General features: G+C 30.8%; 2 protein-coding genes across 4 annotated transcripts in view; both read right to left on the minus strand.

Annotated features, from left to right (window-relative positions):
* The window catches only part of LOC114333801 (uncharacterized), a 67,096-nt gene extending 60,178 nt beyond the window's left edge, over positions 1 to 6,918 (minus strand). For 2 of the 3 annotated variants that reach the window (XM_028283805.2, XM_028283803.2), the window contains exons 1-2: positions 6,749 to 6,918; positions 6,141 to 6,431 (exon numbers count right to left, since the gene is read on the minus strand). In XM_028283805.2, coding sequence (XP_028139606.2) covers positions 6,141 to 6,431; positions 6,749 to 6,778 — 321 coding nt within the window. In that variant the 5' untranslated portion in view covers positions 6,779 to 6,918. The remainder of the gene's footprint in view (positions 1 to 6,140; positions 6,432 to 6,748) is intronic. The other variant, XM_028283806.2, reaches the window with a different exon arrangement.
* An 11,707-nt stretch (positions 6,919 to 18,625) lies between these two features.
* Positions 18,626 to 20,498, minus strand: LOC114333800 (zinc finger CCHC domain-containing protein 10). The gene is made up of 2 exons (XM_028283802.2): positions 20,317 to 20,498; positions 18,626 to 19,040 (listed from the first exon to the last, which is right to left on the minus strand). The coding sequence occupies exons 1-2, from the start codon at positions 20,355 to 20,357 to the stop codon at positions 18,695 to 18,697; spliced, it is 387 nt and encodes a 128-aa protein (XP_028139603.1). The 5' UTR covers positions 20,358 to 20,498; the 3' UTR covers positions 18,626 to 18,694.
* Between the last annotated feature and the right edge of the window lie 372 nt (positions 20,499 to 20,870).

A 20,870-nucleotide genomic window follows, 5' to 3' on the forward strand; every position in this document is an offset into this window, starting at 1 on the left:
TTAGAACTAAGGGACACTTTGATTTGTGCAAGTATTGAACAAAATCCTACTCAATCAACATCTTTTCTCGGAGAACAGTTTGGACTTTCAAGATTTACAGTAGGTAAAATTTTGAAAAAGCATGGATACCGTCCCTACAAGTTACATAAATCCAACGAACAATTCCCTGGAGATCAATATCGACGTTTAGAATTCTGTCAAAATGCAATGGAAATGTCACATCAAGATGAACATTTTTTACAGAATGTTTTGTTTACCGATGAATGTACGTTTTCACTGCATGGACGTCACAATTCAATGAACACTCGGTATTGGTCTCGAAGAAATCCTCGTCAGATTTATGTCGCTCGTACTCAGCGTCCTCGAAAAGTAAATGTTTGGGGAGGCATAATAGGGAATCATGTCATAGGTCCATTTTTTATAGACGGTATGTTGACTGGGCGGAAATACTTGGAACTTCTGCAAAATCAAATTGTCCCGGCCCTTCGTAATTTACCAATACCTTTCGATTCCATATGGTTTCAACAAGATGGTTGCCCTGCACATAATTCTCGCATCGTCAGGGAATATCTCAGTGCTACTTTTCCTAATAGATTGATTAGTGGCCACGGAGATATTTTCTGGCCTGCAAGATCACCTGATCTTTCACCTTGTGATTTTTTTATGTGGGGGTATATCAAGTCCAAACTATATGGAATTGAGGACGATAGGCCTAATACTCTCCAAGAATTACGGGAAAAGATCTCTGATACAATGAGAGGTATTAGTCCAGAAACATTATCTAATGTTAGACGGAATTTTTACAATAGGCTGGGTTATTGTTCCGCTGCTTATGGTGGCTTATTTGAACATTTTTTGTAAACAGATTCATTTAGGACTTTTTTTTATTTTTGTAGAATTTTTTATTTTCGAAAGTATGACATTGTTTTTTCAGTAAGCGTTTCATGTTTTACTTTAAACTACTTCAGTGCTGCAGATATACAACGGAGATGTAAGGTGGACAACATTAATAACTGGGTGAAAAACAGAAGAATATAATGGAACGACCACATAAGCCGAATGACAACAAATAGAGTAGTCAGGACAGCGAGAGACGGTTCCCCAATAGGAAGACGATCAGTGGGAAGACCACGAAAAAGATGGAACGACAGCTTCGGTAGGCACATTGAAAAACAGACAGAGTCATGTCTACATAAAATGAAGAAGAAGACTTTAAACATTTCTAATAAAGACTAACACAAATGTTAAGTAATTCAAAGCAAACAATATCTGCATAATTTCAAATTTTAATATTTAATTATTGCAATAAAGTCATAAATGTGGGATTTGAAACAACCTTCGACAATTCTGAAGTGACAGGAGTGAATGCGAGACGTCTAAAATCATGGTAAATAGAAATTAAGTTAATTTTAGAATAAAAAAATTACTATGAATTAAACTGTTTTTATTTACATTTGCTTTATAGGGCTTTTCATCGATTGTCATTTGTTTCGAGCTTTTGTATAATCTGTGTATAATATTAATATACAGAGATTATACGACATATGACAGCTAGAAACAAATGACTGTGAATGAAAAGCCCTATTGTCTTCAATTGATTTTTGCTTTATGCGAAAAAAAAATGTCGTATTAACGTCAAACGTAGTTATGAGGAAAGCAAAATATTGGAAATGAAATTGATAAAATAATAAATAATTTGAACAATATGTCAAAAATTACGTACGACTAGATAATTCAGTGTTGCTGTATGGGTGGAGGCCTGGACCTTAAAGAAAGACATAAGCGATCGACTTAAAGCATTCGAGATGTGGACCTGGCGAAGAATATTAAAAATAAGTTGGGTAGATAGAATAACAAATGTTGAGGTCATCAGAAAGATGAAAAAGGATAAGGAAACCGAGGCCACATTACGGAATCTTGTAATGATCGGCAGTTGCCCCTGAGCTAGAAAGATTTTTGCCTTTGTTGTATTTGTCCCATTATAATTCAAAATTGCCAATTAACTAAAGAACGAGAAGAAGAAGTAGAGGCAGATTGTGTAATGGTCGACAGTTATCCCTGAACGAGAAAAGTTTTTACCTTTGTTGTATTTGTCCGATACCAACTCTAAATTGTAGGTGAATAAGGGATTTTTTCTTTATGCCAAAACGATGGACTAGCCAAATACTCATGCAGGTAGAGGCCAATAAACCAAAGAAGAAGAAGACGTACATAACCTATTGAAACTAGGTTTGAAAGAACGTCATACTATGTAGAATTATGACCGAAGTTAACTAGCTGACGTTTAAAGGTATAAAGGTGGAAACTATCCATAATGGTAATGTAAATTATAAGTTAATACCGGTAAAATCCCACCTCCAGTAGTTTCATTCCTTTTTATCTTACAACTTAATACATTTTCCATCTTTTGAGCTATTTTGCCGGTTATTAGCGCGCTCATCACTGTATATTCAAAAGGATACAGTAATAACAAACCATCAAAACAAATTCACTGTGTTATGTAATAAGTAATTGGTGTGATCTTAATACATAACAGCAAAGATTTTCTATAACCAAGTGGTATAAAGAAATTCATTCTACATTCTTGCTGTATATACACTTTACGAAAAGACACCTATACAGCAACAAAAAGTACAAGCTACACTAGAAAAATACAACCTGAGCATGGGACAACTAGAAACTGTAAATAAATAATAATTATTGATTGGTGTAAGATTTATGTCAAAATGTAACTAACTTCGCAAAAAATAATTACTAAAATTACTATTCTAAATTTTTACAATCAAGATGCAGTAGAAATAAACAAACCAAGACACGTTAAATGCTACTAGGAGCACTCCCGAATCATAATTTACAATGTATAAACTTTGGAAATCATGATTTGGGATTTACAATGTATATAAATTGTAAATTATGATTCGGGAGTGCTCCTAGTAGCATTTGACGTGTCTTGGTTGTGTCGTTGTGTCTCAGATTAGCGAACCAACTATATACAAAAAAGATAATATAATATCGACAGTTGAAAGGTAAAAAGTTGTAACCCACAAATAAACTTTTTTCAGGAAGTAGAAAAAACGCTCCGTTTAAGTAATTGTGTAACTTTTATTTTTTTCTTATTTATTTTATTGTAATCACTGTTTTATTTTAATCATGTGTACTTTTACTATATATTATACTGTATTGTACTAAAATTTTGACTAGTTTGATAAGATTTATACATTTTTTTTTGTAAGAATTGTGTAAACTTTGTGGATGAATAAATTATATCTATGTATCTTATGAAGAATTAACCTAATAATTTTTTTCATTAATTTATAGATGAATGATTGATCTACAAACTAATAAAAAAAGAATGTGTGTGTACTTTGTACGCACGTAAGAAGTTATACTTCTATTATATGATTATATGATTATAAACGAAATTAATATACTTTTTATTTATATTTTATTTAAATATTAAATTAATTTATACTTACTACTTCTCAAACATTTTTATTAAAACAGTGCCAAAAAACACATTAAAATGCCACAAATGATTTCTGAACATTAATTGTCGGAAAAATTTTTAACTAAATACGTATTTTCTGAAAATAAAATTATATAATAAATATACTTACAATCATAAAATGTATAAAAAAAAAATAAAAAAATAAAAGTTTCTATTGGGATTCGAACCAACTTACCACGCGGCTGGTATTTGCGTTGTATTGGGATTCACCCGCATTAAAACTTCGCCACAGAGACAGCTTGTCATTATGTGCGAAGATCGTCTAACTAAACAGATTAACCTTTTGACATTTTTAACTTATGTAAATCAAATTATTTTGATTATGAATTGAAATGATTTAGAATTGAAAAAATACAACAAAACATAGAGTAAGAAGACAATATATTAGGTGAATATTGATAGAAATTTTGATGGTAATCAAATTATGTAAATAAAATATTACATACTACTTATGTATTTTGGTAGGTTCAAGGTAGGTATCGGAGCCCATATAACGACTAATAAATTTCGCAATCACTTGCGTCATGCAAAGTGGCTATGTTCAAATATCATAACAAAATTTGATCAACTATTTATAAAACACTTACCAGTGAAAGATTCTTTAGCTTTGAATAAGCGAGATCTGCGGCACTCATACTAGGCACAGTTTGATGAGCTTTCACATTGGCATGCAACAATCATCTTTTCTATGTAAATAAGTCCAAAAATATAATATGAAAACTATTTAAAAAGACAGTATAACCATTAACTAACTTTTTGTTTGTTGTTTCTCTTCCTACAAATTTTAAAATGCAACAAGCATACATTATAACCAAACCATGCACAGTCCCACAGCTGTGCCACAGTTGCCATATTGGATAATTTTTGTCATGTCATTTGAACATCCAATCAGAACAAAGTTATAATGCGCATGCGCCCGGTCGCTAGGTTTTCCCATATAAAATTTCACCGTCATTACGCCCGTAAAGAAGTATAACTTCAAAAAAATTGTTAGGTTAATTCCTCATAAAATTACTTACTTAAATGGAACGTTTTTTCTACTTCCTGAAAAAAGTTGATTTGAGATACAACCTTTTACCTTTCAACCTGTTGATATAGATATAATAAAATATACAATTTAATCCCACGTTTGTGTTAGTGTTATTGAATCAACACCTTATAACATATACCACCGAATATTTAGTCTTTTCAAGTACACCAACTTAATATTCAAACATTTCTTGATTTATCTGCCAACTATCAAATAGCAATATAGTCGAACCTGCTTAATAGAATACCAGTTATAGGAATATCCCGGTTTATGGAATAGAAATTTGCGGCCCCGAAACGGTTTTACCAGCCGCTAATGATCGGTTATTAGAATATCCCTGTTATAGGAATACTTTTGCTTGGCGCAAAGGCTATTCCAATAAGCAGGTTCGACTATATAATCAAAATAATCAAAGCAATCTTATAACCTTTCAATGATTTTATTATTCGATTGAGCCATTCTTCCACAAAGAAAGTAAATGAATCGGTTATTTTAAAAACAACATAATATATCCACATTTTCTCAAAACTGACTTTATAACATCTTCATGGAGTTTGTATCAGCCTCTACTATGTTTGAAACAAAAATCACACTAATTCAACCTCCGAAGGCTCTGCTTATGTTACATAACTAAGTTTTAAGCCACAAACATTGCTCCTTTAACCAATATATTGCATCTACTATACAATGGTTTTTCTCAAAAGTACTTCAGTGGATATATATGTCGTTTTTAAAATAACTGATTCAAATATTAAATTACACCAGATATTTGAAATTGAAAACAACTTAATTTTATTTCAAGTTAAATCATTAACATTTTTCTCTTTAATTTCCAGAAATTCTTTTTTATAAAACTGACAGAAAGCTGTATTTTTTACAGCATTATGACATGTATATACTACAATCACAATAAAGGTGCACTAGAAATAAACAAACCAAGACATGTTGAATGTTACGAGGAGCACTCCTAAATCCTCGTAATATTCAACATGTCTTGGTTTGTTTATTTCTAGTGCATCTTTATTGTGATTTTAGTATAAGAGTTTTCAGTTGTTGTAGGTTACAATAACCGCAACTATAATATTGAAACCCCAAATTTCTTATGTACAGCTGAGGTCACTGAATAGTTTACACCTTCATTTTTAAATTATTTATTTACCGTGTATTTTGACTTTTTAATTTAAAACAAACTTCTGGGTCCTCAACTGGTAATTGTATCACATAAGTAAAAACCGGGCTAAGTGTAAAAAATCGAAAAAATATTTTTAGTGCTTAAAAGTGGTATATGTGCCAAGCCCGATGCTGTACAAAGTGGGCTAACTTCACAACCACTCAGAAAGTAGTTTTAAAGAACGCCACAAGATCGTGTATGTGTCAAATGACAGGCATCTCAAAGTAAAACCCGGGCATTTCCACAAAACTAAAATTTTGGTACTTAGCCCGGTTTTTACTACTGTTCCACAATCAACGTCACTTTGATGTAAAAAGTTTAAAACGAGGTAAAAATTAAAAAAAAACAGCTACTAGATATGTAAGGGTGTAAACTATTCAATGCCTGTACCTGTGCATTAAAAGCATTGCAATATTTAAACAAATTCTCACTTTATCCTCTGCTGGACACTTGAACAAGTTGACAAAAGTCTGCTGCATATTCTTGGAAAATCTTGGAGCAAACACATCCTTGTCAGATCCAAATTGATGTCTAGATTGTCTCACTATAGAGTCTATTACATACAGTCCAGGCACTTTATATTCTGGTTTACACTTTAATATAAACTTTTCTACACTTTGCACTACATGTTTATAAAACTTAATAGCTTTAATTGCCCCTCTGGTTAAGGCAGTCATCTTTGCCTTGGAAATAGGAGGCTTAACCTCGTACAAAGACGAGAGCTGAAACAAAAAAATAAATATTAGTATGATGGAATTCATAAACAATAGTTCGGTGAATCTATCACGGAATTCCCCTGAACTGGATGTGGAAGAAGATGGAGTGGATAAGAGTATACAAAAAGTATGATTCAAGATAGTTCTAAACCTAGAAATAACTGGGAAACAGGGTTAAAGGAAGGAAGGTACTATTAGCTACGTCGTACTGGTACGTTTTATAAACAATAGTATGAATTATGCTGTCGGCTTATAACTTTTTCACCCAAGAAAGGACGCGTCTATAGTAACAAATTGATACAAATAAATCTAATAATATTTACCTCCTGGTTGAACGACTTCACAGCGTCCATGGTTTATTGTAACATATATGTTGTTATATGAACTAGAAAATCTGTTTATACGTGATAATCATGGTTTTCTACAATTATAACTAGCATCCACAATTACGACGCCATTTTCCTCTAATTTGACTTAACCATTAGACAAATGACAGCGCCGCTACTGGCTCTTCCGTTTCCGTTGACGTTCTTTGAGAGTGTGATCCGTATGTTAAACTAGAATGTACATTTTTCACCAACAATTTTATTAATATTTTTTTAAATATCTGGCAAGTCTTCAATTTCAGGTCAAGTTCTTGAATCATCAAATCTCAGTATTACCAAAAGAACCCTGAATTTGTATTGAGACATCATAATTTTTATACGTCTATATCCTCCATCGTCTATCATTCGTAGCATTCGTAGTCATGATTCGTAGACCCAAGATCATCCAGATTTTTCCTTGATGAACGCTAGAATCCGGCCAAATATAGCAGACATCAATCACAAATTCCCTCAATAATTGCACCTTTTTATTTTACTTTATTTATTTTCTTCTGAATACAATGCCGCATTTCCCGAATTTTTTCGGAAGCCTTTAGTTGTTAATCGATCGTATTTCAGAAAATTGGCTTATTATCTTTCATTCGTGTAACCTTCTGGCTTAGATTTTAGTGTTATGACTATTTATGATGTGTAGCCGGCACCAGCTTTACTTGCCCTCCGAAGCACACTTTGCGGCTCAGTTAACTTAGGAATTGAAAAAATTATGGTATCTGTGCCGAAATCAAATCAGGGCCGTTCTGCTTGGTATACCACTACCTAGAGATTGAGCTATGTAGGAGTGCTTGCTCCTACATAGCTCACGCAGTAAGCACTCCTACATAGTAGACGACGTCTGTAACAAAAAATGTCTAAGTCAAGGCATTTTTCGCCTCTCTGAACTCTGAAATATCTTCAATCACTTGGTAAATGAATTCCTAAATCACTACATTTTTGTGAGTTTTTTGTTCCAATTTTTAGGCATTTGTTCCCTCTCCCATAAAATTTTTATGAGCTCATGTAATTATTTTTCTATTCTAAAATTTTTCTCCTCCAATATTGAATAAGTTCTGGATTAATTCCATTTTCTCCCGGACAAGATGGCCTATTATTTCGTTGTTTATATCTTCTTAGGTGTGATACTTATTTGTAGATGTATAGCTACATTTTAGTACTTATTCAAAATACTCGAAATAAATATTCGAAATCTAATTACAATTCTTTCTTCATCTGCTATTAATTCTCCATTTTTGCTATTTATAAGAGGGAGTGTTTTTCCTATAAGGGCAGACTGACCTAATAGGAAAAACACTCCCTTTTATAAATAGCAAAAATGGGCAGTCAATGAGGGTATTTGGCTCCGAATTCCATCCTACTACATCGATTTACTTGATATTTTTACAATAATTAGGGTTTTTGCCCAAGAAACAAAGTCTACCCTATGCCGAAGTGCGCTTTTATATTGGGGGTGGTTCCCACCCCTTCTTGGGGGTGGAAAATTTTTTGGTTAAAATAACCACGGAAGTGATTAGAGAATAACCTACATATAAGCAAAAACTGTTCTATAATTTTTTTGAAAACTCAATACTTTTTGAGTTATTCGTGGTTGAAAATTTGCCATTTTCATTGAAAAATGACACCTTTTCGGACGGTATTTTGCGAATACCTTAAAAACTATGCATCTACCGGAAAGAACTATATAAAATATTTTTGTAGCTTATAAAACAACCAAGAAATTCGTTCCTTCATAACTCTTCTGGTTATAATACAAAAAGAGATATGGTAGGTAAGAAAAGAGTTTGTTTTGTTGGTGCATGCTCAAATCGGTGTATTCAATTTGAAATACCAGAGAAACGGTCGATTTTAGGTGTATAATTCTATCAATACCTTTTATAGTGCTTGAAAAGACCTTAAAATGAGCAATATTAAATGTCGATTACATTCAAACTAAGCGAGATATGCTACAAAGAAAAATTGGTGAGTAATTTATTTTAAGAAAAAATGAGAAGTAAATTTAACTCCTCATCCATCAGAATTTAATTGCATCGTTTTACTTCTACAATACTTTTTATTATATAGTGTTATTTCTATGTTCAAAAAGTTTAGATAGATATTTATTTATTTATCATAATAGATAATACACAAAACAGAAACATTGCACTCCACACCTGTACAAATTACATAAGAATTGTCAAGGCAAGGAGCGCTGTATAATTATCATAAAGTATTACAAAAAATTTTTACAAAAATTAAAAACATGAGACTAAACAAATAAAGAAATAAGCATTGTCAAATTAAATTAATCAGAAACATTCAATATATAAATAAAAAAAGAAAAAATAAAATAAAAATAAAAACACTGGAAGTACAACAAACATTGCCAATTGGTTTCTAGGTCTTAGTTTTAATATAATGGACTAATAATCTCTTAAAGATAGTTGCATTAGGGCTATTTTTAATGTGATAAGGTATATTATTGAACTGTACAATTCCTTTATGAAACAAGCTTTTCATTGAACTGGACTTGTTGGTTGTTCTAACATAAAAATTTATTGAATTTGCAGCTCTAGTGCTATGCTCATGAACATTTGCTATCGGGACCAACTGACTGTTCAAATACTCAGGCAATAAATGGTTTACCATCTTAAATAAAAATGTCATAGATTGGACATACATAAAATGTTCAACTTTTAACCAATTTAAAGTTTTCAGCATATCTTGAATTCGAGTATATCGATTGCATGTCAATATTACTCGCATAGCCTTATTTTGAAGAATTTGAAGCCTGTCATAATTAGAACATCCTGTGTAAATCAATGAACAACAATATAAAAAGTGAGGTAATATTAACGAATTATAAATTGTTAATTTAGTTTGAAATGTCAAAAATGGTGATACTCTTCGAAAAAAACCTATTTTTTTCCCTATCTTTCTGCAAATGTAATCAACATGTTTACTAAAAGTTAGTTCCCTATCCAATATGAATCCCAAATACTTTATTTCCTGAACCATTTCAATTTTTTCATTATTTAATTTAATGTGAACATCCAAACTTAAGAATTTCCCGAAAAGAGTATTATTACCAATAAACATGTATTTGGATTTTAACTCATTGACTTTCAATTTGTTTAACTTAAATCTTTCAGTTAATAAATGCAATTCACGATTCATCGTGTCCACTACATCAACAAAATCTTCCCCATAAAAATATATTAATGTGTCATCAGCAAAAAGATGAATTTTACATTTGCTTAATACGTTTCCCAAATCATTAATGTATAATATGAAAAGTAGAGGTCCAAGTACACTGCCTTGCGGCACACCAATATCATTTAACTGTGGATTTGACATTTCACTATTTAATTTAGTCCTTTGGTACCTATTTGACAGATAATTTTCCAGCCAATTAAAAACTGTCCCGTTAAAACCATATTTCTTTAATTTCAAAAGAAGTATATGACGATCTATTGTTTCAAATGCTCTTTTGATATCTATAAAAACTGCGCATATACCGACCCCTGTCGTATCTAAAATACTTTTCATATCTGAGACAACTAACTGTAATGCGGTCTCACATGAATGAGAATTTCTAAATCCAGACTGGTAATTATACAGGATATTATTTGAAGTAATAAATTCAATCAGCTGATTGTACACCACAATTTCTAAAACTTTTTCACAAAATGGGAGCATATTTATTGGACGTAATTGATCAAGTTTATTAGTATTAGGAACTTTTGGAACAGGAACTATAGTTGATATTTTAAATTGCTTGGGCACCAGACCCTTCTCTAAACTCATATTAATTAAATTTAATAAAGGATAACCTAACACATGAAATAGATTTTTGATAATATCAAGACCTACTTCATCCGTACTATTTTTTTTATATTGTAATTTGATTATATCATATAGTTGGTTTAGTGATATGCTCTCAAAAGTTTCAAAATTTACATCAGATGAAACAACTGTCTGCAAATTTAAATTAATATCACTATTTTGGTCAAAACTTACAATAATATCTTTAATACTATCAACATAATATTGATTTAATATGTTTGCCAAATTTACACTATATGTTACACCTTCATGTTCAAGACTTTGAAATTGTGATATAGTTTTATTAGTTCCTACTAACTGTTTGAGATGTTTCCACATTTGTTTAGAATTACCCCTATTCCTATCAATATTTGACTCATAAAATCTAATTTTAACTTGTTTTAAAATTCTAACACAGTTATTTCTTTCAATTTTATAGTTATTCCAATCTACGCAATCGTTTGTAAACAAAAATCTTTTATAAGCAATATTTTTATTCTTAACTGCCAATTTACAAGTGTTGTCAAACCATTTATTACCAAAGTTCTTAACTTCCACAGTTTTAACTGGTGACACTCTATCCAAAACATCTACGATATTACTGACGAAAGTATCAGTAACCTCATCGATGTTTACGGAAGAGTATGCCCAATCTTTTTCAATCAACATGTTTACCATATTATCATATATTATTTTAGAACGAATTTGTTTTGTTTCAATGACGTCACTTTTACCCACATAACAATTTCATGTTCTTAGTAGATTCATAGAACATACTTTTCAGAAAAAGTATATACTGAGAATGTGCGTAATTACCATTGCGAATGTGCAGAGCAGATACTGAGTATATACTACATTACAGTACTTAAACGTTCTATGTATATACTTAGAATGTACTACCGCACTTCTTTTCAGTATATACCAAGAATGTTCTTTTTAGAACATTCCAAGGACTTGCTATAAACCTTCTATGTGTATACTTAGAACATACTACCGCACATCTTTTTAGTTTATACCAAGAAGGTACTTTTTAGAATATTCCAAGGAAGTGCTATAAACCTTCTATTTATATACTAAGAACGTACTACCGCACATCTTTGTATGGGAAGAATATTATATTTTTAAGAATATTCTAAGAAAGTGCTATCAAGTGCTATATTGCTTAGAAGTATGTTTTCAGCATCACCTAATCTCATCTTAGGTCCTACTGGTTCTACCAAATATCTATTTACATATTTTAATTGCAAATGAGAATGTAGTTAGTACCTACATTCTACAATATTACTTAAAAAGTAAGTACATATTTATAAATTTTAGTTATTTATATAAATCATAATATAATATTTAGCTAAACTAAACTATGCATAATAAGTAACTAAAATTTATATAATACTTATATGTACTTACCTATTTAAGTAATATTGAGTTATCAAAATAGATTATATATGTATTTTGAAGCACCGCAAACAAAATAAACAGATTATGTATGTTCTTTAGTCCTAGTACTACATCATTCGCCTTCATCCTTAACACTGCATAGTATAGATCCATAGATGATACAAATAATGAAATAATGCCTGTTTTCTTTTTCATATTTTACGGTTTTTTCCTATCCCTGATCCATTCAGGTAAGAATAGAAATGGTCAGAATATGGGGGGGGGGGGGGGGTTATGAATGTATTGTGGAATAACAAAATCGGTGGTCAGTGTTGCCCAACGGAGAGAAATTTCCCTTTTTGCGGGAATTTTCAACATAAACGGTGATAAAGGGAAAAAGTTAACTCAAAAGGGAATTATTGTTCCAGTCCAAATTGTAAAATATTAAGAAAAAATCAAAATATTTGAAAATAATTCAACATATCTTCTCAGATTTTGTAAACAGGAGGGAAGTTTTTTTTATAAAAGTGGGAATTTTTAAGGTAAGTTGACGGAAAAAGCTTACTCGACGGTTGGCAACGCCAAATCCTTTGGTTGCTTTGGTTGTGCAGTTTGGCACGTTTTGGTTCTGCGAAATGGTCTATTGAATTGAATGTACCTAAATTCAAATTCCAAGGATGTAAAAATACTAATGATTCATGATAAACTCGAAATGGTAAAGTCATTTTAATTATGAAAACGAATTTTTAATAGTATCTATGTAAACGTTAATACAATTAATGTTTAAACTTTTTTACCCTACAAAAATTTTGAAATGAAATTCGTCCAATACTACCTACATACATAAATTTTATTAATTATGTATTCTAAAAAATAACGAAGTTGATAATATGTAAGGCTAATATTATACTTCCTATACATACAAATTATTTTTAAGATATTTTAAAAGTATCTACTTATAAGTATGTGTTAAGAATGTACTTATAAGTATGTGTTAAGAATATTCGATAAAGGTATATTCTAAGAATAAACTTTTACGAATATTCCGAGATCCTACGTACACGAATATACTTAGTATATTCGGTACGAGAATATACTTTGAAGTATATACAAAGAACATGAAATTTAGAATGTTTTTTAAGGTAGATGCTATGCTTGTACTACACATATACTAAAAAGAATATACTCCGACGAATGTTGGTAGGATATGCTTAGAACATGATGCGAACATCATTGTTATGTGGGTAGTTACTTTATTATTGAGCACATGGACAATACAGTGATCAGATATTATGTAATTTTTTTCTACATGAGCAGTTAACGTATAGTCATTACTTATGACAAGATCAATCATAGATTTTGAATCTTTAAAAATTCTTGTATATTCATTTACAAGTTGCTGCATTCCATTATTTTCTATATATTCTTTCAATTTACTTTTACCCTGACAATTTTTATCATAATGTATGTTGAAATCTACAGCAATGACTATACTACAACTACTATGTGATTCATAATAATCATCCATCCACTTGAAAAATACATCAATGAATTCACTTATACTACCACTTGGCGATCTATAAATACCCACTATTCCATAATATGATCCATTAATTACAACATCCAAAGACAAAACCCACAAACTCTTGTCAATAATAAATGTTTTGATATTATTGACTTTTATGTATTCTTTCGTATAAATTAGAACTCCTCCTGTATGACGACTACTAGAATCACAACGTGCCATTACATATTCAGGGATCTGTAGCTCAGAATCTGAAAAATCGCTAGTGATACAAGTTTCCGTTAAACATAAAATGTGTGGGTCATATATCTGAACATAAAGTTTGATTTCATCGCAATGTTTATAGTAACTTTCAGCATTAATACAAGAAAGAAGAAGATTATCTATACACTTTTTATTTGTGCTTGTAATATTTGAAGGCGTCTTTGATGGCTAGATATTATACCCTATTCTTTCTTTGGCTTTTAATAACTGTCTTTGATAACTACTACAATTTCTATCAAATACATTATGGTTATAATTAACATGTTTAAGTTTAAGAATTTCATTTGCATATTTACAGTTAACACAAGTAAAATTATCGTTAGTAATTCTGCACTCATCTTTTTTGTGTTGACCTCCACATAATGGACAAACATCCTGTGAAGTACATTTATCTGCAAAATGTCCAAACTTCCAGCACCGAAAACAACGAATAATATTTACGTGTTCAAAAAATCTGTAGCTATTCCATCCTATATGTATTTTTTCCTTTTCATTAACTAGATAATTAAATATATCTGCTGAAATTTCCACTATTACATTAAGTGCATTACGGTTATTAGTTTTCGATTTATATTTACGTAATATCTTAATGTAAGTTTCTATACCGTCAATCAAATTTTGTTTTTTAAAACTATCAACAAAGCTGTCAATATCTTCAATGTCTTTTTCGTGGACATTTATGATCTTGATCTTAGGTTTAGATATACTTGCAATTTTTATCTCATAATCTGCTCCAAGAACTTTTTCAGCATTAATTTTCAAATTATCCAAAGACTCCTTATTATTACAATGAATTGCAATCGACCCTTTAGCACAAGATTTAACATTTTCAACCGACACATTTATATCGACTGGACTAAATTTTTGTGCTAATACAGTTTTTGTTGTTAGACAATTTTGATTTTGATTTTTTGGTTTTATAATAAGTGGTTCTGTTTTTTTCGTTTTTACAACATCGCTCCATTAACGCTGACTGTTTGTTAGTGTACCATTATTTTCAATAAGATCAATTAACTTACAAGTTTTTTCCAATACTTCTTTTGTTTTCTTTTCATTAAGTTGATATTCAGACTCGTTTTTGTTAAGTCTATTTTCAGCTATGGTAAAACAATTGCCACAAAACCACTTTAAATTAACACAATCTTGTTTAATTTTTAACACTTGATCTTTCACTTTAGCACAATGCAAATGATATGGTTTAATACACAAATCGCAAACGATATACTTATTATTTACAATAAAATTATCAGCACATTGGACACACGTCTGTATGTCTGTTGGACAACTTTAAAATGAATGGTTTTTGAAAAAAAATAAGATCAAATTATAGAGCGCATTTTTAAATTTTCTTAAAAATCTTCCTTTTTCTCCATGTAACTCGAAAATGATAAGAGATACGAAAAAAAAATACAGTACAAAAATATAGGGATTTGCTAGATAAAATTTATTTTTTCAATTTAAAATTGCGCTCTATAATTTGATTTTTCAAAAACCATTCATTTAAAACCCGTCAAACTTTTTGAACATAGAAACAACACTATAGCTATAGTGCTTTTACTAGTAAAAGGTAGTGTAGAAAAAAAAACGATGCATTAAAATTCTGGTGGATGAGGGGTTAAATATACTTCTCATTTTTTCTCAAAATATTCAAAAAAATTTTCTCAAAAAGTCATCAATTTTTTGGCAGCATAGTTTGAATATAATCGACCTTCAATATTACTCATTTTAAAGATCTTTTCAAGCACTACAAAAGGTATTGGTAGCGTTATATACTTAAAATCGACTGTTTCTCGGTTATTTCAAGTTGAATACACTGATTTGAGCATACACAAAAAAAAACAAACTCTTTCACCTACCATATCTCTTTTTGTATTATAAATAGAAGCTTCGTGAAGGAACGAATCTCTTTGTTTTTTTATAAGCTACAAAAATGTTTTATATAGTTTTTCTAGTTAGATGCATAGTTTTTAAGGTATTCCCAAAAAACCGTTCGAAAAGGTGTTATGTTTCAATGAAAATAATTAATTTTCAACCACCAATAACTCAAAAAGTAGGTATTGAGTTTTCAAAAAAAAAAAATTGCAGAACAGTTTTTGCTTAGAATTAATTTCTCTAGCGTATTCCGTGGCTATTTTAACCAAAAAATTTTCCACCCCCGAGAAGGGGTAGGAACCATTGCAGCCCCAAGACAAAAGCGCACATCGGCATAGGGTAGACTTTGAATTAGGAGATAATTATCTCCTAAAGGAGATCTCCTAGAGGCTATTCCCAAAATGGCATTAAAATCCATTCAGTAGGATAGAATTCGGAGGTCTTCTTTGCTCCCATTGGCTGGCGTATATTGCATTGCTCTTATTTCGGACTTATGAAAAAAAATTTACTTTCTTTCTGTATAAATCGCGTTTCCATTTTCTCTGTTTTTTTCAGGGAACTTTCGTTTTCTTGATCTACAGATGTTTTTTGCCATTCTTCTTTCCATTCATATTTTGTCTTATCCTTTTCTTTCCCAGTCTGTAGATTTTTTTTTGAATTCCTTCTCTTATTGATTGCTTCCGAAGTAATAAAACGTAAAATTAATTGTACACAAGAAATAGGGAGGTACTTATTAATATAAACCTCTGGGTCTGGCAGACCCCACCAGCGTAACAGACGGTTAAACTCAGTAATTGAGAACTTTTTTATGAAAAAATTCAAACAAAAGCTACCTACATATAATGAATAGATAAAAGACCACTGTGTGCTTTTCGTGTGCAATATGAAGTAAACTTCATGGACAAATTTGGGTATCATGTGTGACCATCAATATCTAACTACACTCGGAAAATAATACACATTATATTTTCTTCTACCTACCTATAGTATAAGAGGCGAATCTAGTGGACCATGTGGGTAAAGCACCTGTCTCTAATTGGACCAAAACTCTAAAAATTAATTAGCTTTTCTAGCTGTGCTCTACTGCATACATTTAAAAACACAGACAAGAGCTTGGAATTTAAATTATCCATTAACAAGAAGATGCTGCTCTACAATCAAACCCTCAACCTCGTTTGACTAAGTTTCTATGTTAAATATGTTTCTACTAAGAAATATCGCTGATGCTCCTTGGTGCATTAGAAACTGCATAGAATTTTAGTCTAGAATTTTAGTCTGAAAGTAGTTAGGTACTTACCATAAAAAACTTGGGTTTAAGGGGGGGGGGGGGTATGGTTTGAAATATTTAATTTTTTTTATTATTTCAAATAAAATTGCATACTTTCAAGAATACACTCTGAAAATTTCAAAATAATCAGAGTAAAATTACCAGAGATACAGGGTGTTGAATATCCCTACCTTCGACTCGCTTTGCCGCGACTTCGCGCCAGCACGCTTGAGCGTAGTGAGAAACGTTAAACAACTGTTCGCCTTCTCTTTTGTAGATTATTCCTCGATTCAAAAACATATTCCAATGTGCATCACTTTACGATTTGACAGACAAATAAGAAGATGAAGATGCAGTTGTCAAAACTTTAAACGCATTTTTCTCAAAACTGCTTTTTCAAATGCGGTGGACATTGTAACTGAAAAACTACTAGGCCGATCTACCTGATATTTTGCACAGATTTTCTTTAGACATTTCATGAGGTAACAACGTTGAGATATTTTTCTTTTTTTGCTTATTGTTTGTTGAACAATAATAAATCTGTTGATTTTCACAAAATTTTTACCAAAAATTTAATTTTTTTGATTTCTGAGTGATACCAAAAATTCAAAAATCATTAAAAATAAAAAACTCGTGACCTCGTGAAACTCACAAGCTAATAAAATCTTTTTGAATTTTTTGTTTCGTATGATCGAGTGTCGAGTTCTGATGTCCACTGCAAAATCCATTTTTTTGTGAGCTGCCTGTCAAAATTTGTCACCAATGGATTATTTTTCAATATTTTAGATTGAATTTTTTTCTAACATATTCTTTGAATTATACTTAATATGCTTATTTAATTTAAAAATAAAATAATTCTACCATAGCTTCGAAAAAAATTCACAAAAATGTGCTTGATATGTTGATTTCAAACCATACCCCCTCCTTAAAAGGGATGTGGTTTGAAGTAATGTTTTATAATATGGAATTTGAGGTGTATTACAATAGCAAGGCTATTCTGTAAATGGGAGATTAATAAATAATATACGGTAACTGAGGTCAAAATTTGAAGTTTCTTCCATAGCCATTCAAATGTCAGTAACCTACCACCAACTTTAAAGGCAATTCCTAGACAATTTATAGATGCGCCATAATATGCAACACTTATAAAGGAACATGCTTGTGTGAAGATGAAGTGTCTATTAATGTGTTAATACAATAAAATTGCTTACATAAAATTATCAACAGTATTTTCATTATTCCAGAATTGCTTAATAGCTTTAATTTTAAGACAATATAAACTATTTGCAAGACTTTTAGAGGACGTTTTTTCACTGACCATTCATGACCAAATTGTAACAATAAGGATAGGTACTATACCCTGTTTTTAAACCAGGAGTAAATTCAAAAGACAGATTCACACCCAATGTCACTAGAAAAATCACCCAATACATCTTCTTTTTTGGTTGATCATGTCAACCTTCGACAGTTTTTTTTATATAAAAGCAGACTAAAAATCTAATAATTAAATGAATAATGCCAAAAACATAAAAAATCGCGTATATAACTCAATTAACCTATGAAATGACAATAGTGTAAAAATTTCATAAACGTCAATATTTCATAACAGTTGAGTAAACTTGCCTGAGGTTAGACCAATTACAAACTCCTACTACTTTAAAAATGGTATAGTAATAATAAACATAATTGATTAAAAGTACAATTAGCACACATATTGAATGAATAAATTATATTTAAATCACATTAAAATACACATAATGAATATCAAAATTACAATATATGATTAATCCGTATCGCTTTCTGATCCCGAACTACTTCCAGACGAACTGCTACTGCTAGAATTACTGTCACTGCTGCTAGAATCTGAACTCTCTGAATCAGAACTGCTATCTTCCGAACTACTGTTATTTCTACTCGATTTGTTTTCTTTTGAGGATTGTTCTCTATTAGTATTAGCTTCATTACTATTGACAGTCGTTTCTTCCTTAGTTTTTAGTTTCTTTTTCAATACTTGTGTTCTTGAAGATCTGTGTACATATTTTCTTTTTCCTTTGCATTCATAGCTCCAGTGGCCATATTCCAAGCATTTCTGACAACGGACTCCTTGTGGTGGATACGTTGGAGTTTTTCTAAAATAAATGTTAACAATTATGTTATCTACTTTAATATTACTGTCAGAAATATTAGTGTATTTTACCATAATTTCAATTCGTAGGCTTAAGGACACAAAATTGTATCTCAGAAATGACTACTTTTCAGCAGAGCTTATTTAAGGATTTTAAAAAAGTGATTTGCATTTTTTAATGATCTGTAGTTTATTCTCAAATTTTTTGTTCCGAATTATTAATCTTAGAAATTTTGACTTTAAGGTAATACAATCATACCCAACAATGGATAAACTGTGTTCTCAAAATAACAACATTTAGATAAAAAGTGGTGGAGATACATTTTTGTGTCCCTAAATGAAACGCCTATTATTATAGAGACTTACTGTTGGGATCAGTAATTTATTTGTAATTCTTTGTCGCTATAGTATTGTAATCTAATTTTACAACTGAGGGTTACCCAATTTTCTAATAATAATAAAAGTAATAATCATAATTCACGGAATTTTCAATAACACGGAAAGAGTCCACCAGAGCTCAATCCTTTTGATACCGTAGGTATCTGGAATGAGTCAATTTTCCCCTTAGAGAGAGTGTGAGCCGTATAGCTAAATCTGAAATCATAATTCATTTTATAACTTTATTTAAAATCACAAAATAAAAGTAATCGACTTTAGATATTGATAGAACCGATAAACAGTTTTTATTTATTTTTTTAAATAAACATAAAGTTTGAAAACATTTTCAAACATTAATCTTAATTGTGTCAATCACTTTGCACACCTGATTGATTGTGATAAGTTTTGCTGAAGAGTAGTAATTCCTGAGATACAATTTTGTGTCCCTAAGCCGATGAAATTATCAACTTATTCACTTTTTTACGCCTTCACAGTTGTAACAGAGCTGGAAATGCAACAGACCACGCTGCCAAATATACGAAACCAATTATTAAATCCATTGTTGCTACCTGCAACCACCATTCAGTGCAATAAAATTTATGCCACAAAAATGTAACTCAATATCATCAGTAAAAACATAGTATCACAGAAATGTAAGACCACTTACATTTCCCTGACACTCAAAGATTGCTAAGAAATGTAGTTATGAAAACTCCTTACTGGGGTTTAAGGTGTTCCAGAAATAAAATTTTGTGTCACTCAAAAGAACTCAATAAGGTAAGTTCAATGGTGTAGATATCTCAAAATGGAAAAAATGTAATAACATTTTTGTGTCCTTAAGCCCAAGAATTATGTATTATAACTGGCCTCAATGTAATATAATCACAATCATTTAAACCTACTTTTGACCGAAATATGCTTTTGAATGGTTTCCCAAAGTCATCTTTAAAGGACTCCAAAACTCCTATTATTATTAAATTGAATTGGACTTCTGTTTTTTATTTTTATGGTTTATTTTTATTTATCATGTAAATGAATGAACATTTCAGGATCTGTCAAAAAAACATCTGTCCTGTCAAAAAAGAAGGCCATCTGTAGGCAAACATGCAAATTTTATTTTGCGTTTTATAGCTCCCGTAACCGTAAACAAGCATAGAACATTGAAATTTGGCAATAGTGAATAGAGGTCCTATAACAATATGGTTTATTGTATGTACATTGCATTCTCTTGACGGTGTTTAAACATGTTTCCAAGAAAAAGATCTCTAAGGGCCGGTACTTTGTGTCCCGATTAAACCCCAGTTAGAGGAATTTTGTTATGCAAAATTCCGCTTGCTTAGAGAAAGTACTGTTCCAAAAATATTTCCATGACTTCCAAAATATTTGACGAAGCAAGAAGATGGTGCTAAAAGAAACAGCCCCACGAAAAGGCGAGAATTAATTATAAATAGGCAGC

The sequence above is a fragment of the Diabrotica virgifera genome, chromosome 5, assembly GCF_917563875.1.
Source record: "Diabrotica virgifera virgifera chromosome 5, PGI_DIABVI_V3a".
In the NCBI taxonomy this organism is placed as follows: Eukaryota; Metazoa; Arthropoda; class Insecta; order Coleoptera; family Chrysomelidae; genus Diabrotica; species Diabrotica virgifera.